At 38.3% G+C, this 26,059-nt stretch overlaps 2 protein-coding genes and 1 long non-coding RNA gene across 8 annotated transcripts in view; 2 read left to right on the top strand and 1 right to left on the bottom strand.

Annotated features, from left to right (window-relative positions):
• Nucleotides 1-12,825, top strand: part of GOLM2 (golgi membrane protein 2) — a 27,752-nt gene extending 14,927 nt beyond the window's left edge. For 2 of the 4 annotated variants that reach the window (XM_068958058.1, XM_068958059.1), the window contains exons 8-10: nucleotides 627-800; nucleotides 6,409-6,576; nucleotides 11,074-12,825. In XM_068958058.1, the coding sequence (XP_068814159.1) occupies nucleotides 627-800; nucleotides 6,409-6,576; nucleotides 11,074-11,147 (416 nt within the window). In that variant the 3' untranslated portion in view covers nucleotides 11,148-12,825. The remainder of the gene's footprint in view (nucleotides 1-626; nucleotides 801-6,408; nucleotides 6,577-11,073) is intronic. The other 2 variants (XM_068958060.1, XM_068958061.1) reach the window with 1 other exon arrangement.
• LOC138068854 (uncharacterized) lies at nucleotides 82-26,055 on the bottom strand. Of its 3 annotated transcripts, XR_011143667.1 has the most exons (7): nucleotides 25,857-26,055; nucleotides 25,186-25,293; nucleotides 10,569-11,256; nucleotides 7,121-7,250; nucleotides 4,337-4,381; nucleotides 2,605-2,735; nucleotides 82-439 (listed from the first exon to the last, which is right to left on the bottom strand). It is a non-coding gene; the product is annotated as an uncharacterized lncRNA (long non-coding RNA). The 3 variants fall into 3 exon arrangements; XR_011143668.1 differs by lacking the exon at nucleotides 4,337-4,381; XR_011143666.1 differs by lacking the exons at nucleotides 82-439; nucleotides 2,605-2,735; nucleotides 4,337-4,381 and having other exon boundaries at nucleotides 6,576-7,250.
• CTDSPL2 (CTD small phosphatase like 2) overlaps nucleotides 25,289-26,059 on the top strand; it is a 48,582-nt gene continuing 47,811 nt past the window's right edge. The window contains exon 1 of the mRNA XM_009686375.2: nucleotides 25,289-25,420. The gene's annotated coding sequence lies outside the window, so the exon portion shown is untranslated. The remainder of the gene's footprint in view (nucleotides 25,421-26,059) is intronic.

The raw sequence follows: 26,059 nt of genomic DNA on the forward strand, positions 1-26,059 counted from the left end.
TACTTCTTAACTTCTTTCCTTTTGTAGTGGCCGTTCAATTGGCTTAAAATGTCAAAATTAATGGGTTCAAAGTTGGTATATGCATTTAAAGAAAGTTTATTATTTCTAAAGTAACTTCAAGGCTTTAAAATATTTCATTATTGTTGTTCTGAAGTAGTCCTTCATTCTGACTTTTCTCGATGAAAAAACATGACAGATAGCATGTGAAACGCTTACTTTCTCTCTAGAAAGAGTTTATCAAAAGAATGTTGGCATTCGTGTCAAGGGGACCAGGATTTTCAGTATTCCTTAGTTATGTAGTTCTGTGATTCTGATTTTTATTTTAATTTAACTTCTGTGACATGTTGCAACCTTGGCTGAAATCATAGCTCTTGAAACAATAACTTCTAAACGTTGCTTGGTAGATTTTTTGACTTTAAAAAAGAAAAAAAAAAAAAAGCTGTTGAAAAAATGCATAAACATGTTACTGGTCAAGGCTTGATCAAACACATCTATCCTGAAAATCTATTGACAAGGTAACAGAGGACTGATTACTCATTAAAATGTAATGAATTATCTTTTTGCAGTAGCATTGTAAACTTCTTTTGGAGCCCTATAAAAACTAAACGCGCTTCTTCATTCTGTAGGTTTGCACACTGACAGTGATGGAAATGTTGATACTGTGAAGCAGATACCTCCAAATTCTCTTCAGCACTTAAATTTTGAAGAAAATATGGAAAATCAGAAAGAACACAAAATTAAAACAGACCAGATAAAACTTCCAAAGAGCAGAGTTAGTGACTTGCAGAAGATGAAGCAAAGTAAGTTGGTTAATATCATATACTTCCATATTTAACAGAATCTCTTCATTTTATATTTGTTCTAATAATACCTTCTAGCAAGCAGGAGAAGACACCTCCGTGCATGGTCGTCTTTTCAGGCTTACTCTCCAGAAATTTAACGTATGACTGCATAGAACGTATCCCTTAATGTGTTATCTTTCAGATATATCCAACTACTTAAAAATCTTTGTTGCTTATAGAAATTTAAAATGTTTTGGGGAATTTCTACACTTTAAATAGGTTGTTAGGTGAAGACTTTTGATACATGCATGATATTGAGATACTTACATTCATGCTATATTAAACTTAACTTAAATGACATGTTTTGGACAATATTGTAAGAGTTCAGCCCTTACGTGGAAGGAAATTGACTTTGGTAATGTATGTGTATTGGCCAGAAGTTTGTTCTTCTCTGTGAGGAAATTTTCCAGAACCCTTTTTTTTTCCATGATGTCTGTTCAAGGAAAAAGTCTTCAGACAAGGCACAAGTCATATATTTGCTTACTGTGTGTGATGTTAGTAGTACTGCTTGGCAGACAGCAGGTAAGAACTTGCAAATACATGTGCAGTTGTTTACGTACTGTTGTCTTTAAGATGCGCCCCTATTTGTAGTTGATATTGTAACACTGTGAGTGTATTATGCCCATAGCATTTGATTTAGCATCTTCCTATAGTGCTTTTTCACCTGTAAGAACACTATATTGAAACAAGTTTCATGTGGTGTCAGTGGAGATACTTTACTAGTGGAGTATGCTAACTAGGTATACCGTCACCCAGTTATTTTTAAAGCCTTAATTCCCGTTGTTTAGCATGGGGGTGAGAAAAGGACATCTGGAGGAAGAACGCAAACATAGTGCTGATGCATCTCTTAATTGTTTAAAGGTTTTTCTTTGTTACCTACTTAATTTCATTTTGAATTTCTTCGTACTCTCAGCTAAGCAGCTTTCACTTAGGCTTCGTTTTTTATGATTAAAATCTGTCTCTAATCCAAGATGACAAGTTACCAAGTTTGAACTAACAACTACCTCTCAAAGTTGTGAGAAATGGGAAAGAAAGGATTCTGTAGCCTCCTGCCAGGAACCTATGTTAGTTTTGTGGGTTGGGTGAACATGGTAGGGCAATAGGAGTCACCTTGCTGGAAGAGAATCATGAATTGGTTTGGGGGATCAATGGAAAGAGTTCTAAAAGCTGGGATCACTCGCATGAACATGAAACCATGAATTCATTTTTCTCACGAAAGGCTTGGTATGGGAGTAACCCCATTCTTTTAAGGTTAAATTAACTGGGAGTTGTTTTCATGGTCTAGAACTTGACTGGCACTTCTCTAGCTTGGAGATGTTACAGAAGGGAATCTAACTTCTAGCAATCTCTTGAAAATATTCTTTGAATAATAGGGAAATAAGTTTAAATTATTACTCCCTTTATTCCTGTATTACTGTAAATTTTTTAAGGTGCTATTATGAAACAGAGATTAAATTAGAATAGGTCCTGTCAGCATATTGTCAGGTTTGCTAACAGAGGATGGATGTAGGGTTTGTTTTGGGATAGAAAGTGGAGCACAGGTATGTGGGGGTTTAGTGTGTTCTCTTCTCCCCTCACTTCCCTGGTAACTTCCCCAGAGAGTCAGGTGGTAAAACTTGCAGATGATGCAAAACCTTATCAAAGAGGGTTTAAGGAAAGCCTAAGAAAGCGGTCAGGAATAAATTGCTCTTTGGATGCACAAATTTAAGAAAAGAATATTCCGGACATAGGTATCAATAACAGCTTTACTTTGCAAACTTACCTGTGGGATTTACAAAGATGCATCCTCTGCTTGGCACTGTTCGATATTTTGAGTGGATGATGAATAGCAGGATGAATAGGATGACAAATACCATGTGCAGCAACATGATAATTTGTAAACATAAAAGTAGTCTGCAATTAAAAATGGAAAATTAAATGCACAGAATAAGTGACAAATAGCTAAGGAGCAGTTCAGTAGATAGGTATGGGTAACAGTGGATAACAGTCACTAACAAATGTTTGGAATTCCCCCCCTCCCCATCCCCCCCTCCCCCAGCTGGAGATGTGTTAACAGGAATAACATGGAGTAACTTACTCCGTGTTTTACCTAGTGCTGGTGAGGTCCTCATCTGGTTTCAAATACCAGATTTCAGAAAGATGACAGGAAGCTAGAAGGAGTTCAGAGGTGACGGGGGGAGGGGAGTAAAAAAGTGGGGATTAGTGTATGAAAAGAAAAAAGCTCAATTTTACTCTAAAAAGACCAGGATGGAGTAGGTGGGGAATGGAGATCAATTTGCTGTTCTTAAAAACAGATACTTAGAGATGGTTTAAGTTATTTTAGTACTCTTCATGGTAATTTCTGATGAAGCGGTGATAGATGGATTCAAAAATCATCAAGAAATCTGTGTAGCTTTTCTTTCACTCTGTATATCTGGAGATTTGCAAGACTGTCTAGTTTATCAAAGGAGATTCTTGAAGATCCTGCTCGTGTCTGGCTGAGTGACTACAGCTGAAATGGTAGGGCTCTCTAATTGTTCTTGGGAGCTTTTAAGTGGATCGGCTGTCTTCCCTGACAATGGATGAGATGATGTGGGGGGGCCTACCTTTGAAGGCAGCAGCAGAGAATGAAAAGTTTCCATTGTAGGCTATGAATGGATAATTAAGAGTTAGTAGTCATCACTGATATGTCTCTTTGCTCTTTGGTCCTCCTATTTGAGATAACTTTAAGGGGGGAGAGAGGATTTCTCTGTCCTATATGGAAATAACTAATCTAGGTTTCTTGATTTGTTTCCTGATTGGTCAGCAATGGCCATTTTGAAAGGCGCTTTAGTGATAAATTCATCTTGCTGGTACAGAGGAGCCCAGCTCAGGTACACATCTTTCATTTTAGACAGTAGCCTGGGTGGGATTTTAGCTGCTGAGTGCCTAAAAACTTGTGCATCAGCTCACAGGCTGGGAGTAGCAACCTGTCGTTGGTTAGGGTATTTGGTATAACTGTCCGGTTTCAGAATCGAAGAACTTCTGCCAAAAATACTGTTTTTATTTTGATTAATTCCATTTTTGGCATTGATTTAAGAGAATAACTTTGGGCTAGGTAGAGAGATGTGGACACTTGCAGGGGTTCTGTTTCAGAAGAAGCAGAAACTGAAAGCGACTGACAGCATCGCTATTTGTGTTCTTACCGTATGCCCTGAAAAAAGGGTACATAGGGTACACACCCAACTCGAGTGCATGCTGCTATTCACAGCTATCCTGTAAGCAGGTCCTGAGTGATGAGCGTGTGGACAGCTGCTCTACCAGTCAGGGGTTTTTAAGGATCCTGTTTGGAGTAATAGCCCATGTGTCTATTCAGAATTCATTTCAGCAAATGTTACTTGCAGATTTTAGCATCCCTGACATCCTTATGGGGCGTTCCGTGCTGTCACTGACCTCTAACCATCATGACAACATATATCACTGTGTCTCCTGCAGTCAATTTTTGTAATGCGTGCATAACAGGCATTCTGACTTACACGTGGAATGACTTGAGAGATCCGCAGCCCTGTCAAGTGCAGGACCTACAAAAGATTCAAGATAATTCTGTCAAAGTATCTGTTTGAGAAAGCAACTGGTGTGTTATTGGCTCCTGCTGCCAGTGACCCCTGCTCTGGTATTGCCCAAAGTCTTGCTCTCCCAAGGTCACTATATATGTGCCTTATGTTAGAGTACTGATGTTCTTCCAGTATTGTGCAAAAAGTCACCTACTGCCCAGATCTTTTGTACATCTGACCCTGTAGGCACAGTCAATGGAGTTACTGTCAAGACCTCCTGGACCAAAATGTCTGCTGGTGGGGTTTGTATATCCTCAAGGAACCGACCCTTCCTCCCTAGATATCAAGTAGCCTGAGCTAGTATATCAAACTTTCAAGTAGAAGCAGGCAGCTGTAGTGAAAGAGTGACCGCATCCTGAAGTTGTGCTGGAATCCAAACACATTAGGGCTCTCCTGTGCGCTAGGGTGCTCGCCCCGGGTCTCGTGCAACAAGCCTATAGCGGTGGCTTGCTCTGTTTCCGAAGATCTCTTTCTAATGTTTTAACCTATGTTTTTCTTCTGTCAGCTTAAACTAATTTAGTACTTCTGTCGTAATGTTTCTGCATGTTTACAGGCTTGTTTTTTCTATAAGTGCATTCAGTTCTTTTCTCATAGCTCTTGTTTTATGGTACTTAACATGTGCAGTAGTGTACAGTTCTGTCCGTTTATATATAAAAGGCAGTGTCAAAAAATATACACAGTGTTAGCAGGAATTATTCAATTCTAGAGATTAATAGAAAATGAATAGAAATGGAAAACTTCTTGCTTATTTTGTGAAAATAATTAAAACTTTAATCTGTACATTTGAGCTGCACTATTTAGTTGATTCTTCTGCTTCTTCCCCACCCAAATAAGCCCTATGACAGTTTGTCCTGATTTTTATATACTACCATGTATGATAGCTCTCACTGTTTTGAGAAATAATTTCGTTCTTATATCTGTCCATTGTAACCGTCAACCTCTTTTTTTTAATTCTAATGTTGAAATCATTCTTTGTTTCTACTTCTGTGTTTAACTGCTTCCAACGTGAATCATTCAACATCTGGCTTGGCAGATTTTTTTCTCAGTATGTTTCCAGTCTGTAAAGATTGTATCACATCTTAATCTTTTCTTTTTTTTTTTCCTTTTATACGTGATCCTGCCAGATCTATATCCTCTGCAGACGATCAGTTAGTGTGTTGGTAGATGGGATTGTATTGGACTTGAACAGATCTCATTAGTATCCCATTAAACACGTGCTCTGATCTTGGCATGATAGCATTATTTTTTGTTTGTGTGCTTGGTTGACTGTTCATTTCATAGTTCCAACTAATGCTCATTTTTCTACTGCATTGTTTCACTCTATGGAACTATTCTTAATTCTTTGGTTGGAGACAAAAATCGACTGGATTCAAAACACTTTGAAAACTTTAAAACCTCAGTAGGAAAGTTAATGTAAAACCAAATTAATTATGTAGTTAAAACAATTTAGAGAAGCCAGACAGATCTCTGCTAATTTTTACCCTTGACATTCTGCAAACGTTACTGTATAAGAAATCAGCAATATATTGCTCCATTGTGTGTAGAAAAATTCCAGTCCTCTTTTGCTAGAGGAAAATCTCTGAACACTTACTATAATGGCTAAAATTGGGAAAAGTCTGAATACAGAAAACTTTCGATGTATGTGCTTTGGCACTGTAAGGAAACTTATTAGTATATGTAGGTAGTCATAGATGGAGGTCCTATGTGTATGCTTACTCTCATTGGTTTCTACAAGAAGCAAAGCTTATAGCGATCAGATTTCACGAGGTCCAAATTCTAAATGATCAAGTACATCCCTTTTTGCACAGAAGTGTTTCATAAAGCAGCACTGTGTTCCCCCCCCCCCCGCCCACGCACATGCCCTTCTACTCCCTTTCTCCTCCAGTTGAGACTGCTACAAAAACCGAAGATTCTAATCTGCGGTCTGCTTTCATTTAGAATCTTCCCTTTTCTTTCCTCTTTGCTTCTGACTTAATCCTTTGCCTACTTCACAGGCCGATTCTTTGATGAGAATGAATCCCCTGTTGATCCGCAGCAGGGCTCTAAACTGGCAGATTATAATGGGGATGATGGTAACGTGGGTGAGTATGAGGCAGACAAACAGGCTGAGCTGGCTTACAATGAGGAAGAGGATGGTGATGGTGGAGAAGAAGACGTCCAAGGTGAGCTTGGGCCTTATCTCCATCCCATTAAAATAAGATCCACAGAGTTTGCTTGTTGAATTTGTGTAAAGCCTTTCTATTTTTACCCAATCAAAAATTTCTAATATGAAATAAATTAACTTTGGGCAGTTTTTCAAATTTGGTCTTACTTTCCATCTGAAAATCAACGTTATAGTATTTTTGCAGTGAGAATATTTTAACAAACTTCAATCTTGTATACACTTTATGCTAGGAAAGTCAAGACCCTTAACATTTCAGGAATAGTTTTTTATCTAAACCCCAAAATCTGTTATCTAGTATGTTGGCACATCTAGCCTTTGATGTTCACTACAGCAGTTTTCAAATAGAGAAGTGTGTTTTCTGAATCTACTGCTTATGTTGTAACAGCTGCCTTGAGGTGGTATGCAGTGAAGTCTTAGTTATCAAATTGTAATTTTTATGCATTATACACAGATTCAACAGACTTCTGGTTTTCCTTGTTAACCACACTTCAAAACTCATTCATCTGGTGCTAGCCTAATATCTACATATGCATGTTTACCACCTTTTGTTCTGCATGCGTTTCAGTGTATCAGCAACTTTTCATTGCTTGTCTGCCACATCTTCCACGTTGTCTGCCGTTTTCCGTGCTCCTGTAGTAGTTTGGTAGTAGTTTGTGAAAGGCTTTTGCATGTCTGAAGGGTGAAAATGTTTTAAGTAAACACATATAGTATTTCCAGTTGAGAAAATAATGCAAAATACAGAAAAGCAACCCTACCGAATTTCTACATGTACCCTGATTTTGATCCTCATAATGCAAGTCTTTTAGCTGGTAGTTTCTCAGGCTTTTATTTCATTGGTATCTAAGCATAATTAATGGGAAAAAAAATTGATAAAAAGCAACTGGTTTCTGTGCCCGTCCATCTAGCTTTGCAGTGTAAGCGCTTCCCTGGCTGGGCTGGTAGTTTGAAACTCGTGAACAAGCAAAAGGAAAGTATGGATCAGAAACCTGGGCAATTGATTAACTTACTGACAAAAATGAAAACCGTATTGTTGCTCCAGAAACCGTGGTCTCTCTTATTACACTTTTGATTAAAACTATAGCAAGGGATTTCAGTCACTCTGGATTACTAATGTTGGTTCCTTTTGGATGGGTCATTTATTAGGGTTCATATTCTTCGTAAAAGCTAGCTTCCGGTTGAAGGTACAAAAGTATGTTCAGCTCCTTGTTGATGTTGTGTTGTGGGTAGAAGACTTGCTCTCATGATTATGATTTCCTTATGGAAAGGAAAGCATGGTATGCAGACACATGTTTATATGTCTAAACTATACTCCAACTATGCTTCATGAATCCAAGCAAGCTGGGTTGTTTTTTTTTTTTTTAAAGTCCAGTTTTCCCTGTTACACAGAAGGTGCTGTCTGGCTCTTCACCATATTAGTACTTAATTGGAGTTCAAAACACAGTTCTTGAAAGCTTAACCAAGAACCATCTGCCAGTCGCTAAATCTCAGAGCGCTAACTGCTCCTGTTTGCTTCATTCAGCCTTTTGGATGATCTTTATTTGTTGTCATTACTCCACAGTCAGAAGTTTGAGGTAGTGGTGGGAGGGAGGTTGGATACCTGAATCACAGTAATGCAGCTTTCCCCCCCCCCCCCGCAGTATGCAGCTTCTGCTGTTTCTGAGTTCAGTGTTGATTTGCCTATAAATTCTAATACATTGCTCTAGTGGTCTTTACTGAGGAACTAATGGCTTTAGGTAGCAACAGTTAATATGGTGTTTGCTGTAAGCTACTACAAATAACATGAATAGCATTCTATATGTGTTGGCATTAAATAGCAGTTGTTGGTGGAAAATTTGAAAAAATGAAAGTTAAGGGTGTGCTTACGTAGCTTGTGATGCAAGGAATATTTGAAAAATAGAGCTCTAACTGTAAGTGGCCTCATAAAACTGTTGCACATTTAGATGTCAGCTCACTAGTCTTGTGGCTTTAAATTTTTACTAAGTGCAAAACATCCATCTTCTTTCTAATTGGTTCCTCTAGACATCTGTAGACATACTGGATTTAATTTCTGATAGTAAAGAGCAGAGTGACTTTTAGAAGCCTCTTCCTGAAGAATAGTCCGGTATATGTTACCTCTTCAGGCTTAAGTTTCCAAGCCCTTTGTTTTTATCCTGTTACCTTGTTTCCTAATAACTTGTTAACTAGCTTTGGTGCAAGCCAAACAGCATGGAAAGTGATACTTCTAGAAGTGTTTTAAAAACAAAGAATGTCTGCTTTAGTCTTTTCGCCAATTTGTTTGCAGCAGAGGAGAAGCCGGAATTGTGGGGGCTTGCAGGGAGGGGTTGTCGTACAGGGAGGGAAAAAATTAATTTCTGACTTTAAAACTATTGTCACGTTTTAGGAAAGCATCACGTGGCTTTGCATTAGGCTAGAACAAAGCATGTGGCATGTGCAAACAAACCAATTTGGTTAAACGTGTTTTTCTCTTTCCGCTAGATATGTGTGGGCCTTCGATTGGTATTATCAAAGAGAAAATTTACAAATTTGGGAGATAAGATATGTTATGTGAATGTCAGTATCCAATCTGGCCTTACTTCTTTCAGTCTACCTACTTGAAATGCAAGGTGCTATATAAGTTGTTGGCTTCTACTATAATAAATGTTCTCTGTGGTGGCTGGATGGTGAAGGATTATATAAATCAAGTTATACTAATTACAAGCATTCCGTATTGGCTGTTTTCTTGCAAAATAAAAGCATGTGTCATGTAGATAAACTTAAGCCTTTAGCTGTTGGGAGTAGGTGCTGTCAGGTAAGGCTTGCTGTATTCACACTTTCACAAGAATTACTTTATCAGCATGCAAAACAAGGACTGTTTCAGAAGGAAAACTGTTTAAGAGCTCCAGTTTATCCTCAAAGAAAAGACTTCATGAAATAAACTTGTGGGAAAACACAATTGAACCTTTATCATTCACTTCAACTTTGCTTTCCATTCCTGTAAAGATAAAGGGGCACTAAGCTTTGAAATACAGTAGAAGCACGTTATTTGAAACAAGCTGAAGTTTTAAGGCTTTTTCATTTATTGAGGGAAGGCAGCTCAGGACCCACACAGGAAAGATCTGAATTATGGGAGGTAGGCTGCAGAGTATTTTAGTGCAGGGGGTATCATGAAGACTGTGATGCTTTTGCTGTTTGTGAAACTTCAGAAGTGTAATTTAAAACATGTCTTCTGCCAAAAGTATTGAACATACTTTTTTTTGAAAAAATGTGTGCTATAGTAAATGGTTGTACTGAGGATGCACAAGTTTTTTGTTTCGTTTTTGAACTTTATGATTTTTCAAGAGGTTCAAAAACCAAAACCCAAAGAGCAGAAGTTAAGAAGTAAGAAAGAGTTAGAGTGGTGGAGAGAGAGAATTATTAGGGATCTGGAAAACAAGAGATGAAACCCCTCGTTCTTCCAGCCGAGGATAAAGCTGTAAATCCACTGTAAAGATGAACTAAATGCAGCTGGGAAAGATGTAGCGCTCCTGAAGCGGCCTCTCTGCATCAATTGCTAGACTGCTTACTGGGCGTTGCTCCTGACTCTGCTCTTTACCTCTACTGTTACAAAATTCCTGGCTGAATATGTAGTTGCTCTGCAGCTCAACAATAGATAAATGTCTTGACTGATGGGCTAAATAGTTGTCACATGATAACCTAACTGGATAAATTTGATTCAGTTGTAAAGAACAGTGGTGAAAAATGTATGTTGATTCTTCAACAGTGCTGAGAGAGGAAATGCAGATTTCCATTGGTAAGAGTTTTTAAAGGGTTCTTTAAGAGTTATTTTTTAAATTTTAAACTCCTTAAAAGTCCCTCTTCAAATTTTACACTCAAGTTCCTGAGATACAAGATAGCAATATGTAAAAATGTTGATAGCAAAGTACAATTTGAGCATTGGTTTTAAAAAATATAATTTTATATTTATATATATATTTAATAAAAAAAATGAGAAGTAGATGGAAAAAGTTTTACCTTATTCCTTCACAGTCTATTCAGAGGCCTGGAGAGGGGGGTCATAACATCTTTATGCGTGTCCCATGAGGCACTCGACTCTTTAATACATTAAAAATTTTTTACAAATGCTAGAAGGGCTTAAAAACTGGCAATGTAATTTTTTTGAAAGTTGACTTTGTAGTTGGGTTTTAGCAGGAGAGTTTGAAACCTTTAAGAGAACATTCTCAAATTACAGTAGTAAGTTTTAACTAGTTCTGCAATCTCTTAAGTCAATAAACCTCTGAAACACAGTTGTAAGAAAGCCAAAGAAATCAAATAGTGTGAAGTCACAGTTCTTCAGAAAGGACAACTCCCAAAGTGCTGACAGCTGGACTTGTAATTGCAGGCCCATATGCCTTCTCTGTCCCTGATGACTTCATTCCCCTAACCAGACAAGGCTAAATCTGTGTGGATGTATGTATTAACTGCTTAAATATTTTTCAGTAGTATCATTTCAGATTTGGTCTGACTATTTCAATTGCAGATGACGAAGAAAGAGATCTTCAGAATGACCTCGTTGATTATGGCAAGCCACGCTTCAGCGATGGTGTTCTTTAAATCCCGAGTTAAACAGGAAATGTAGATGTGAAGAGATCTCAATTGAAGAACTTGAAGTGCTGCAAAACTGAACCATTTTTACTTCAGCGTTTCTTACTTTAAAAGAAGCCTGTAATAAAGTGATAAGTATACTTAAAGTTAGTGAAGTAACACAAGGAAACAGTTCTGTAAATATGTACATAGTTGTACTATTGCAAATTGTATTAAAACTTCATTTTGTTGTTACATTGAGCGCCAATTAGACTGTACCTTACCTGTAACAATCTTTACATTTAAAACCAATATTATAAATAGAGGCTGAATTGTTTCTGCAAACTAGAAAACTTTGTAAACTGGAGAACTTGTACAGTTTGTATCTCTCATGTAACAAATACACTGTGGAAACAATGTATAGCCAAAGGACTCCTTTTCTACAGTAATACCTGTATGAGCAAAACTACTCTGCTTTTTTCATGAGTGCTGTGTTTTTGTAGTTTGCAGATTGAGCTATCAATTGAGAATGAAAACAATGTTTAAAAATTGTTCCTTCCTTAATGTAACCGAGGAAAGATATATGACAGAGAAATAGTCTTCAGAAGCAAGTACCATTTTAATTCTAGTATACAGTGACCAAAGCCTATAGCTAGAGCTGGGATAATTTGACACATTCTGAGAAAGTTGTGTAACTATAGCTTATTTTAAAAGGTAAAATAGCACAGCTTGTAAGAAATATGTTTGTGTACAGGTTAAAGAAAGCAGTTCTTCAGTGAGAAATAAAGACAAGTCTACAGCTTTGTAGGAACCATAATGGAAGGCACAACCCTTGCCATCAGTAAATACAATGTTGTACGCACTGTTTTACTGTTTCAAGACCATCCCTCCTATGTCACAGTCACTCAAGTTAATTTACAGTACTTTGATACAATCTCTTCAGACATCTGGCATCTTCCATGTTTTGCTTTCCTATCTCAGAAGAGTTTGTAAGTTAGATACTTTTTGTATTCTGTGTTTAAGCACTTTCTGGATTTTATGGAAAAGATTCTGTTGATCTACAGTAGTGAAAACTAAGGTTGGGTTAATAACCTTAATTCTTCAAATTTCTCCAAAAGGGCTACTGTGAAAATAATTTATAGGGCCTGTGACGTGGGTGATTGTACTTCTATTATCTCTGTACTCAGGTTCAGATTTAAAATAACAGTTAAGGTTTGCTTGATGCAATCCAGTAAACCCTTTAAATAAATTTCAAAGCTCAAACAATTTTTGGCTACAGGGATCTCTTACTAATGAGTCTTGAATATTCAATTTCTTCATGAAATAAAAGTTTCAGATTCTGCTGATGCACCTTTGAGGATTTTTTTTTTTTTTGTTTAAGGCTTGAGCTTTGTATGCATAAGCCAAAACTTTTCATTATGTACTTCTGGGAGGCAGATTGGGGGACAGCCCTTTACATGGTGTGATTATACTTCCAATTGAAAATAAAATGCTGAACCTGCTCAGACTTAGAAACCATACTAACACCACACAATAGAATTCTGGTACAAGTTTATACTTAAAAACAGTCATCAGTAAATACTGTATTTAAGCACTGCAAATTTTTTTTGTTCCTGTCTTAAAATGTAATTTCACCCTGAATTAGGTGTTAACTTCATTCTTCTAATGAAAGCAATGTTTATTGGGTTCTAATAAACTGTTTAAAGTTTGTGAGGCTCTGGCTTTGCTTTCTTTTATAGCAAGAGTCAAAATCACCTGGACTTATGATTTTAAAAAAACTGGTTAACTTAAGGCCTCGCAAAAGTGAGGCATTTTGACATAGCAGCAGCATGGTTAAAGCTGCTTCATAAAGGCCAACTCTCAAGGCACTGAGCGAGCTGAGGCACTCAAGGCATGCCTTACAGGCTTAATGTCGCATGCAGTGCGGTACCAGCACTTCCTCCATGGGTATTCCTAAGCCAAAAGTCTGTGCTTCAAATACAGTACCTGGGCATTCAATGTGACTATGTAGACCGACATACACAACAAATCTTGAGCTGTTACTGATCTGTAACCTTCCTCTGTAAGACTAACTTGAAACATTGTACTTGCTGTACACAAATCTTCCTTAAATCTGTCACTGTATAACCTTTGGCACTCTATAAAAGCTTCTGTGGCCGATCACAGGCAAATCATCATTTTTTTGTGGTGGCTGTGCTAGACTTGCTACTTTCCACTGCTTGTAGGTCAGCATACAAACAAGAAGTTACTGTGAGGATGCATGAGGGTAAGTTTACAAGCAAATATGCTACCTTTTAGGAACTGCCATGCACACACTCTTGCACTGAGGTCAGCAACTTTTTGTTATGAAGAAAGAAATTAACTCGGCTTACCATGAAAGAAAGTATGCTAACAAGCAGGTGCTGATGTTTACACCTGAACTAGTTTTCAACAGACTGCAGTCATCCCCTGACTCTTAGCTGGCACTATCCTCCTTTACCAGTAATTTGATGGGGAACTCTGTAATTGGAACTTTATTTTAGCTTGTCATCTTCAAGCATATCGAAGCACTCCCTATTTCTTTGCATTTGCATAAGTATGATGCTTTTTAAAGCAAGCAACCAAAACCTCTTATCTATATAAAAAGCAGAATATTCTTTTAGTGCTCAGGAATCGTTTCTAGCATGTTTACCATCTTGGTTGTGAAATCTAAAAAGAAATAACAGCTCCTTTAATGTGTTTTTTTCTGGCCAGTCTGATTTTCCCTGTAAAGTGGAATTATCTTATCTGGCATGTTTAGAGAGTAACAAAATCATTAGATAACTGATGTTGGGAAATAGTTGGATTTAATACTCATACAGAGAACTGTATATACGGCATGCAGTACATATATGTATGTACGGTATACACACACACATGTATATATACACTCACTTATATAATACTCAGTTATATACATAATCAATTTCCTAATGCATCTATATGTATATATAAAATATGCTACAGTCTATCTCATTTTATATTTAGGAATAGCCCCCACGTTAAGATTCTTTAGGCCTAACAACAGTAGAGATGAAGACAATACTCATCCTATCTTTCAATGGCTTGCTAAACCCACTAATACCTTTACATTGCAGTACTCTCACTTTTGCCATAAATTGGCGTGAAAGAGAGCACAGAAAGCTAATGATAAAAACTCTAGAGTCAGAGTAATCTTCAAGTAGTTTGAACAATACTTAGAAGATGGCACCAAGGGTAGGTCTGCAACAGATAGAATTTCTTGGTATAAGGTTCTCCAGTGGCTGCAACATAGGAGTACTCTGCACTTCTCTTTCCTGGCAAAGATTGCTAAGTCTGCAACCGCATTACTTACTTACAGCTAAAATTGATCAGACAGGAGAAGAAAAAAAAAAATCTGCATTCTACATACTATTTGAAGATGATGTTAAAAAAAAAAAAAAGCAACATAGCAGCCTAGATATGCCTTTGGTCTGACCCAGTCTACTTATTCTTGTGTTCTTATGTTCTGAGAGAAATTGATATTCACAGCTTTATTTTTCATAATCGACCAAGAAATCCTTAGACGTGAAAGTTGTAGAGTTTGAAGGAGAGCACAGTCTCCTATTTAGAAGGAAATTTTATTTCTGGTTTGGTTGGCATCTCTGGCAGAACGAGGAGCACTGTTGTCGATGCGCTGATAGCACCCGATTAGTTTTGAGAATAGGCAAATGCTACTAATTCCCTTTTCCTATATGAAAAGCGTTAGGAGACTCAGATAGCAAGCTACAGGCATGAATTGTAGACTTGTTCTTCCTCTGTATTTTGGGAAAATACTTGAATTAAGTATAGCCCATAGAGAAACACATTTTGATCGTTAGTGGGTATCCTTTTATGGAATCTAATTTAGGTCACTAAGCACTTTACCCTTCATTATTTAGTGACCCAATGTTTAAAGAATTTTATTTCTAAAGGGAATTGTTCTGTCAAACAAATTCCACTTTAGTGAAAAAAAGTCTGTGTTCTTTTGGGAAACTGCCAACATTTTTTTAGACCAATGTTCCTAGCCTTTTTTTCTTTTTCTTTTTTTTTTTTTTTCAGTAGGTGGCTTCATTACAGCTGTTTTTCTAAGCTGTCTCCCCCTTCACATACACATGCTGCTGCTACTGTTTCCTCACCCTCCTTGTTAGCCCCTTGCCTTCTCAGTCCCACTTCTCTTCTAGAGCTGCAGTTCTGCCTGACTGCCCTCCTCATGCAATGTCGACAGTTTATCGTGAACTACGCTTATCCTAGGTACCTCCCTCACAGCCTTGCCTTACAGCACAGCTCCACAACTCTGCGTTGCTGGCTCTTCCTAACATTTCCTTGAACCAGGCTTTCTCTTCAACTGCTTCATACATGCAGCACATCCTCTTCCACTCCATGCCTCACTTGGAACATAGTTCTTTACCAGCAGGGAACCACTGGTCTAGAGGACTGAGGATATTTGATTCATAAAAGGCACGAAAAAGGCATGATCTAATCACTGCCCGAGTTGGAGAACAAATTTGACTTTCTGAGTAACGACGCTGAAGATGCAACACTACAATTAGAGGCATGCTAATTTTTCAGGAATTCCTGGAACTCCTTGTCCTCAAATTAATATCATGTATGAGATTTATCCTTTGGGCAACATCCTGGGAAGTAATAAGTCCTGCTAGTTAAATCCTGTTTTTTAGTGCCATAACAATACTGAACCGGGGTAACTATCTTGGCTGTAAGTAGGCTAGTCTTAAAGCAAACGTCCCCAAAGGCAATCAAACTGGCCCAAAGAAATACAGGCCTGCTTCTTTTTTATATGCTACTAAAAATTCCAAAATCACATGTGATCACTTTTATGTGTTTCCTGAGCCACTTTATATAAAAAAAAGAATTGCGTAAGTTTGCCAAGTAGCTTAAATGCGTTTCTCGTTCTCATTCAGTGCATATTTTGCCTTTTTTGAGGAAGGGGAAGGTCTGAAGAAGTGACGGAAACGTAACTGCCTTCAACTACCTAGAAGTCAACGTGCTGGGAAAAAATTAAATGAATGCGTGTTTTTCTAATGAAGTTCTATGAAACACTAGTTCACTTTTTAAAAACATTAATTAAAAAATATTAATCACTGACCTGCGAATTCCCATGACTACGCCTAATATACTCAAAAGAGGTTCTGTTCAGCATAACCAATATCAGCATTTAGGAGTAAAAATATGAATGACTATCTTGATTTTAAAACGTAGTTTTGAAAACCCTATGCCATCTTTGCTGAGCCAATACCTGCTTCCATGGAAATAGCAGCATACAAAATGTTGACATATTTCAGAGGGATACAGCTACTTAACATCTGCCTGCCTGAAACCACCAGCTAGACTTCAAAACAAAACTGGCTCTCACATTTGACTTTCACATCTTGCAAACCAGTTTACAAGACAAATCAAACATAGCATCTTTAAGGGATGTCCCTGCCTAGGTCTTCTTTATGCTCTGACAGAAATAAAGAAATGCAAGTTAAGCAAGCGCAGACTTTTGTGTTTAGACAATATGTCCAGATAGTTAAAGCAGTATTCAGCTCATCAAATTCTTGTTTTAAGGCTCATGTTAAAAATAACTTCTATCTATGTGACAATGTATTCAGGGAGTAACCTCTTGAAAAAGCGGCTGATAGGACCAACTCATCTTTTTCATAGCTGTTCATAAACATACATCCAATTTCATATACACTTTTAAGTGCTTCGCTTCACCTTACAATCTTGCATTGCTAAGTGTTCAGAACTGTTAGTGATAAGAACATTTTTAAGTGTGGTAAAAATAATCGCCTACTCTTCACCCAAACCTCACTTCTCGTAATGTTGATGTGAAAAAGCCAGTATTTAAAACAGAAATCAGATTAGATCTGTGCATCAACAATTGCTTAAACCAGCCAGGCATATTGCTTAAAACTATCATTCTAGGAGTCTTGATAGCTGAAAATATATTTACACTGTATTTCAAGTACAGTTCTTTAAACTGAGAAAAATACATTAATGTAAAAGTCGAACACGTGCTAGCTCTTCTTTATTTGTTCTTTTCTATATGAAAATGTTCAGTCCCCACCAGCTGATAAAAAAGGGTGCTCTACACACACATTATTTTGACTTTATTGGAAAATACAATCATTTCAGTTACTCATTTTTTTTTCCTATAATGGCTTCTGATTAGGTCTTCCCTTTTTACTACACTTACTCATTGCAGTCCATAAAGTCCCATGCAAATATACACCAAACTAGGTTAAAAATATTTATTGAAAAATGGACTTTTTACTGCCTTTAGTAAGGGGAAAAGAAAAAATATTACTCACATACAGCAAGAAAAATCTATTTACATTCTGATGTTTTGCCTCAATCTGTATTTAAACAACCTGCATTAACCTCTGCAACATCAGTGGCCCACAGTCTCAGTACTTCTTAGAGACAAGACATATTTTGAGAAGGGAAGAGCATTTTTATCTTCACAAGGTTGAAAACACTACATTTTGAGCATAAAGTACCTTTGCTATTTATCATAAACTTTGATTTGTTCCCCCTGCTTCCAATTCTTCATCAACCACTCTTTAAATTAGCTTTTCCCCCTGCTAGAGGGCAGTATGTCAGAAGCTTCCCATGATGTAAGTTATAAGCTCTTAACAGTATAATTAACTGCTCCCTCTTTTGTGCTCATCCAGTGCAACTGTCTCAAACCAAACTAGAAAACTTAGGGATACAAACTGAAGTAGCTTTTAAAAAGCTAGAGCTTGAAAATCTTATTTGGTATAGCAGTATTTATTAATAGAGGTTTGGAAATTGGTGTTTTAGGAAAACCTGAAACAGCATATGAGACAACAATCATTTTCTACACAATTCAAGTACTAAGAACTAGCATCGTTAACATATAATTATAACAGAAAGGTCATATGTTTCTTCCTTTGTAAGCTCTGCATTCTTACCTCTTTACGTTCTGGTACGTTGTCTACAAACATAGTTCTGTAGGTAAGGTTAAGTGACTGATTATTCAAGAACATGTAAAATTTGATCTGATAATAAACTGCACAGAAAACTTAGCAAACTGAACAAGAGAGAACAAATTATCTCGGGCTGTGTCTATCAAACTTTTTTTAAATGTTAAATCTACTGCCATTTATAGTTGTGATTAAGTACGCAGGAAGGATGCTTGCATCAAGAGAGAATCACTTTATGGATCTCTCGTTTGTTTTTAATTTGTACATTTAAAACATAAGGATCATCCTAACATCCTTTTGTGTTTATACTATTAGAAGTAGCTACAACCACATCCGAATCACCATCACGGTATCAATGACTACACACACAACTGAATTGTACAGATCATTTTATAACGGATCATAGTATTGCAAGTTTGTTAAGGGGTAACTAAAAGTCTTTGTTCTTAGTTTCATTTCCTACCCTTAATTTTTCAATCCACTGATCGAAATTAAACGGACATTTTTAATGAAATGGAAACGTAGTTACTTGGCAAACAAAAGACACACTGACACACATTCACATGCACACACACGCTGTTAGCAGCACTAAGCCAGTTTCTGTTGTAAATATTAGAATTCATACTACTCAAATTTAGGCACTTAATCAATTAAGATAATTTGTGAAATGTCTAATATTCCTAGGTTTCTTTTTTACAGTCACAGAAAGGAACAAACTCCTCCAAATGGAGATTCAACTCTTTCTCCTGTCTTCCATGGAATAGTGCGAAGGGGGTCCTGATTAGATATCTAGGCTAAGTGTCTGAAGTTAGGGGGCACAAAGCAGGTTAAGTGAACGATTAACATAGAAAGATCTTACTTTATTAAGATCATTTTGTTGGGCCCGGTTTATGATATGCTTAGTAAGGGCATCCAGCAAACAGAATTTCCTTCCTTCCAAAACAGAAGAACAAGAAATATGTATGTTCAGAACACGTACTCATATGTGGAAGTCTTCTGCGTACTTGAATCCTTTTCTACTTTGCTCTCTTCTGATTTCAAAAGCCAAGTGTAGAAACTACCACTGTGACTGCCAGGTCAGAGAGAGAATGAATGGCATAAACAATTACTGCATTTCTGCGTTGTCCAAAGTTGCTCTGATGTCAACCAGGAAGTTTTGGGGCTGGTAAAACTACTGTTCAGAAATTCCTGGAATACTCCTATTACGTTAAAGTTTCCAAAACCTACTTAAACTGTAACACCAGCATAGGTTAAACAAAGCCAACAACTGTTACGCATAGCATTTGATGTAAAGGTATAATGACAGCTGGGCCAAAGAGCAGACATTTAGATGTCTTCATTCTTTCGGGACAAGATGCAAACCCCAGATTTTGGCATTCGACAGAATAACGGAGGAATTAAAAAACACAATACAGACTATGGCAGCAGGTTTACTGAAAGAATTGTATTAAATGTATTGCGAATTATCTACATTCATTTAAATACGGTGATCGCTACCAGTTTGTTAATTAATAGAACAACAGCACTTTGCAGCTTCAAAGCAAAGCAGAGCTATAAACTAATTAACATATAACAACTGTGCGAGGAAGTTCACGAAAATACTGGGTTTACTCAAACACCTAGAGCTGGTATGTCAGACCAAGAAAATTTTTGCAATTGTCCCATTTCCTCAAAATTTCAAATGCAAAATTACAAATGAACAAAAGGCCTATAAGCTCTGCATAAGCAACTAAACTTAAAAAACCCTGATTAGAAAAGACTATACTTTGAAAGCACTCACAAGTCAATGACTCTGTTGTAATGCCAAAAATATTTTGCCCAAGGTTAAACTGAAAAAAGGTATATTCTTAAGTCATTTTTGATCAGCGAGTGATTGCAGTACTTTGTTTTTATGCCCAGCCCTGAAAAGAAACCTGACTTAAAGAGACATTAGCATACAAATGGGATATGAACTTTCAAAGCTTATGCAACTGTTATTCCATTACAGACAGCTCAGATCAATTCGGTCTTTAGAAATCAGAGAATCAATCTTTGTTTCAGTTTAAAATACAAGTACCTCAGAGACATATGTGAAATTTGAAGCTTGCAGAAATGTAGCACGTTGAGGGGGAAAAAAAAAAGATAAAAAAAGAATCAACAAGAATTCACTTAGGAATGTTCTCTCTGCCACTGTTATTTTCCTCCCTCCTTCTTCCTTCACTTTCCTTCCCCCCTACCTCCCCCAAAAATGGAGGGAAGGAGATTAAATTTTCCTTTGAAGATGTTTGAATTCAGTTTTCAAATCCAGTAAGCATGAAATTGAGGGGTGCTTACCCCGCTTACTGGAAAAAATCTCAGCAGAACCATGACTACAAAAACTCCCAGGCACCTCTGTAACATACAGAAAGAAAACAAAGAATAGCAAGCTGAAGACCTTGCTGCCAAGACTGAAGGATGATTTCTACTACAAATACAAGAAATACAGGCACTTACAGTGAACTTACAGTGAAAGAGAGAACTCAGTTCTTTCCTGTTATTCCCAACTACTCAATTGCATAGGTTCTCTAAAGAGTGGCTTTGCCACAGCTTTCTCAAAGTTATGCGGAAACCACAAAAACTAAGACTCACTCAAGAGCCTATTACAGTTTAAATGTTACTAAGATACTACAGTCAGTTTGTTTGGTTTTTTTCCTGAAAAGTAAGAACTGGCTATATATGAAACAAATGAAAGACAACCAAATTTCTCAAAGTTTTAATAGCTGCAAAGAGAACTCTGACTAAATATTTTCTGAAGACTAAAGTGTCAAGTTAGGAAAACAAGTACTAAATAACTAATGTTATGTGTTTTATTTAACTTTAGCACTTTACATTTTCATACAGAGAAACTCATAAACAGAGAAAAATCCAAAGCCTGCAGAAGAGATCTCTTGTAAGCAAGTATACTGCAGTAGATTAACTGTTTTCAGCGACTCACAGCATATGATTTGCCTGGGCAATGCACAAGGTTGACTAGACTTTACACAGGTTATCATCTACTTTGGCTTCATTTTAATATTAAAACATGCAATCGACCCTCTGCATAAATAACCAATTTTTGAAAACTCTGTAACAAAATACTACATTCAACTTCCCCTGCCCCTTCACAAACACAGTTTATGATCTGCCAAAGACATAACCAATGCTAAAAGAGGAAGAGGAGCCAGGTCCTTATCTGCCACTTTATGATACAACTACTAATTAGACACTCCCTCAACTTTCACGCACACATATCCATTTACTTCTCCTTTCAGACTCTTGTGGATTTGCCTGAACAAATATACCTGTGTGTACACTTGTGGTATGTGCAGACCTCAACTTCCACTCTGCAAGTCCACTCCTTCCCAAGTACAGCTACTAAAGAATTTATATCTTTGCCTACATTCAAGCACACCATGAAAAAAAAAAAAGACTTCTTCAACTTTCATATGCCACAAGAAAAGCCCAAATTTAACCTGAACTCATCTGACGTTTTATTTCCTGAAAATTTGTTTCTCAAATAGCAACAATGAAGTTATTAGTACAATCAATCCATTGTTTAAGCACGTTCGAAACATGGACTGAATCAGGTTTGGTTGCAAATCCTCAAAGGAGCCTATCTCATACCGTGAATTCGTCACTGAAAAAAGTAATTCAGATCTTGTCCCTAGAATCTGTTGATTACTCTATTATCTCAGCCTTTACAGCAACGAACCAAGGAAACTGATTAACAGCTGTCAAACAGAAGCTGTACATTCTCACAAGGGGAAGAAGTATATGCAATGGAATGTCTTCCTATCATATAAGGTTTACGTTTATATAAATATATTTAATACCGCTATTTTGTTTCCATAATGGAGAACAGCCAAATCAAAAATGTTATTTTACTCAAAGAAAAAGGGCAGGAAGGTCTGCAAGGTCCTCATTCTTAGCAGAGTCTGTTCAGCACCAGCCTCTCAAGATACCCTCTATCTGACAACTTTGAGCTTCACCCATATTATGGGCAATTTCACCATGCCAGAAAGAGAGCTGTCAATTGCCATCTTTATCCCAGGATACAGGCAGCACTTTAAATACTCTGGAATCCAAGGTATAGCACTCTAAGGGGTACGTCTAAAACATTTAATATGATCAAAAATTTTGCTAAAAGAAACTAAAAAGAAGTGAGATCTGGTGCTTCCAATAATTTTTATCACTGTGGAGAAATAGTGCAGCATTCTGCAGTAACCAGAACTTTCAAATTGATAAAGACTTTCCAATTGATATGGAGGAAGGAAAGGAGGAGAAAGCCAAAGGGGAAAGAGCCTCATGGCAGGTGAGATGCTTGGAGCACGGTACGCTTCAGCGTGGTATGCTTAAGCATACTATTTCGATAGAATAACACTGTTTTTTTTTTTTTGTTAAGGAGGGGAAGGGGGATATATACATCTATTTATGAGAATGCACTGGAATCTTCTAGCCAGCTAGAAACAAGGTTATGCTGTTATGCAAGAACTTCATACTGATACAGAAAGCAGAACACTCTTAATTCCTCAACTCGTATTAAACTCTTCCCACATAGCAGCAATGGGATTGCTAGTATGGGCACTCTGCAATTTAACTACCTAAAACTAGACTCGATCACTTCTGGTTGTACATTTTCATCCACAGGGGATTGTTTCATGACTGTAAATTCTTCAAAGATGCGCTATGCTAGATCAGATGTATGTGTAAGTTCATTTAAATTCGTGCTTGCTTTGCTTCTGTATGAGAATAACAGTACCATATGAATTCCAGTCCCTGTTAGTTGAAGTACAAGCAGTCAAAAGAGTAAGTCTGTAGCTGTTCCTGAGCAGACAGATTGGATCACAGACATCTAGGCACAAAGGAGCAAGTATAGCCTGGTAGCTGTTTTTCATTTAACTCAAGTGCACAATTCCATTTACCTAATAAACACATTTTTTGTTCAGATAAGCAAGAAAAACAACAAATGCTGCAAATAGGTAATCTGAACATTTTAAACCCAAATAAGAACCGTTTGGTTTACACAACAACTTTCTCTCATCGTCAAATCACAGTATTTTCCCTTTGGTGAAGTAAATAACATTAAATTGCCATGCTCTGTGTAACAGCTGAAATCAACAAGTAAAGAAGGATGTTGAAATACTGGACAGAAATTAAAGAAAGCCCCCCCCCCCCCCCAGCTAACCAGGGAATAAAGCCCTCTCCCCAGAAAACAAAGCCCAGCAGGCAAGACTTAAGAATGCACCGTCTTCAGCTTATGAAATGGAAATCTGAGGTGACCTGATCACTGCATGTAGGTCCTAACACATGAAAGAAGAACTCCAGCAGTGCATGACTTTTGATTCTTGCTGAGAAGCGTTAGACACAAGAGCTGGAAGTTAAACTCAAATGTGAAATAAAATATGACTCCGTAACTGCAGCCATTTGAAACTGCTTATGAAGAGAAGCTGGTAGACTCACCAACCCTTAATCTGTACAACGAATAAGGAAGTCACTCTAAAATAAGTCATTTTAAATGAGCACGTAAACACAAAGCTAACGGATCACCAAGACTTCAAAAAGGCAGAAAGTTAGGGGAAAATCATAACATATGAAGAATTACTTTTCAAATGATCATTCGCAGAGTATAACATTCCAAATATGTGCAACGCTGCTAGCAACTGTATAGTTTCTTTCCTTCAGTTTCTCTACAAACTGAAGAAAACACGCACCTAGAATATCTCTACCTGATGGAAGCCCTGAAATCCACCATCAAGGAAAAAAAAAAAAAAACAGTTGCTGCCAATACAGTTGCTGCCTTTTCTGTGAACTTAGCGCACACTCTAGTCTTCTAATGCCTGATGTATACACATGCAGACATAGCATTATTTAGTATTTTTGTATTTTACCCACAGAGAACTAATGTTCTTTTCCTGGTATAAATTATAATCTTGGGAACAGTTACAGTAGATGTACACTTGAATTTTTGCCTTCACAGCACTGTCAATTAACAATATGACTTTATATTTATTCCCATCTGACATATGGCAAATCTCACAATCCTTCTGGCCCAAAAATCCTTTCTCAGACAGCCCTCAGAACCAGGTAATCTGAGAATGGCCCAAGACCCCTGCAAAGACATATTTAAGTAAACTGCAGTCCAGAAAAGCACAGTTCTCGTTCCCACTCAGATTAGTTTGAGCCCTGAGTCATATGAGCTAGTATGTCTTCTAAATGGTTTTTGGCTTTCTTTATAAAAGCACTAGAAAATTTTGGTATTGATACAAATATCTGCTTGCTTTGAATCCTGGTTTTGAGCCTGAATGATTTTCTCTGGCAGTTAGTTTCATTTTAATTGCACACTGGCTGAAAAAATATTTCTACCTACTTTTTTTTTTTTTTTTTAAACTCCCACTTTTTAAATATCATTGAATGTCCTCTTAGGCTTGTATTATGAGACATCACAAAGTCATCTTGCCACACTAGTTCTTCTTAATGGACTGACAAACGATCTTAATTAAATTTTAACATGCCCAAGCTAACCTTTTTCACAGCTGACCATACAAAAAATATTCAACTACTATGCTGAATTAGCGAGTCTAGAAATACTTCAGTATTTTATTTAGTACACTAAAGGAATAAGGCTCCCTGTTCTGAATGAGGGCTACACTACTTCCACTATCTTTTTTATTACCTCTTCCCTTAAGAAACTAGGGCAAAATTAATGTTATAATGTCTTCTGCCAAAGAATGCTAGAACCCTATGACACAATTCTAAAACAAACGATGGCAGCAGATGTGGTTCAGTTTAACAAGTCAATAAATACTTTAAGTGCCTAGAGAGCTGGGTCTTTTCTAATAGGACCCTGGATTAAAATTTAAAAAGCGGGTCAATAGTTATTAGAAGAGAAAAACTTGCAATACACATGGGGGCTTCTAGTGCAGAGAAGTGCAGATAAATGCAGATAAAAGCTGCTGAGAGAGAAGTTGTCTCAATGTCAGAAAACACATTCATCTCAGAAAATGAGGTTTTTCTACAAAATTTAGAGGACGAACGGATCACAAACAGGAAGAAACATCAGATAAACAAGTTTAGTAGCATGTAAACCGGGCATCTAAACTTACTACGCGTCCTCTTACGCTTCCCTGCGTGAGACGTTCGAGCTGCTTCATTAAGCCCTTCAAGCGCCAAAACCTGCAACACCTCCAACACTTAACACCGCGAGAAACTGCCTAAAAAGAAAGAAGGAAGGGGGAAAAAAAAAAAGTGGAAGTAAAACTTTACGCTAGAATCCACAGGTGCCTCCACACAGCAACGCACACCGCAAAACTACCGCTGCCTTACGGGGTGGAAAAGAAGGTAAAACCGGCATAAACCGAGCGCTGCCACACGGCGCAGGCCGAGCGAGAGGGCGGCCGGGGGGGGGGGGGGGGGGACGCGGCCCCCACAGCCCCGGCGGCACCAGGGCGCGGCCGCCCCGTCCAGCCGCTTCGCCGCTTCCTCCTCAGGGAGGGCAGAAAACGCTACTCCCGCCCGGCTCCCCGCCCCACACCCCCTCCGCGGCTCCCCCCCCCAGTTCCCCCGGTCCCCGAGGGTGGGCACGGCGGCGCCCCGCTGGCGGGCGGCCCGGCAGGAGCTGCGAGCGGGGCCGCGGCGGGCCCTCCGTCAGCCGCACGGCACGTAAATAAAGGCCGCTAACGGCCGGGGGCCCGCGCCGCTGCGGCCGCGCCGCGCCTCGCCTCACCTCAGCCGGCCGTGTGGCGCGGCGGGGTCCCCTCACCTCACCTCACCTCGCCTCGCCTCGCCTCGCCTCGCCGGGGCCGGCGCGGCGCCTCCTCCGCGTGAGGAACTCTCGCCCCCGGCGCTGCCTCCCGGCCCGTCCCGCTGCCCCGACGCCGAACAGCCCGGCCCGCCGCCGCCGCCGCCACCCGCGCGAGGCCCCGCTTCCCTCCTTCCCGGCCTGCCCCGGCGCCGCCGTCCCCAGTCCCCCTCCCCCGG

This window comes from Struthio camelus, chromosome 12 (genome assembly GCF_040807025.1).
Source record: "Struthio camelus isolate bStrCam1 chromosome 12, bStrCam1.hap1, whole genome shotgun sequence".
NCBI lineage: Eukaryota > Metazoa > Chordata > Aves > Struthioniformes > Struthionidae > Struthio > Struthio camelus.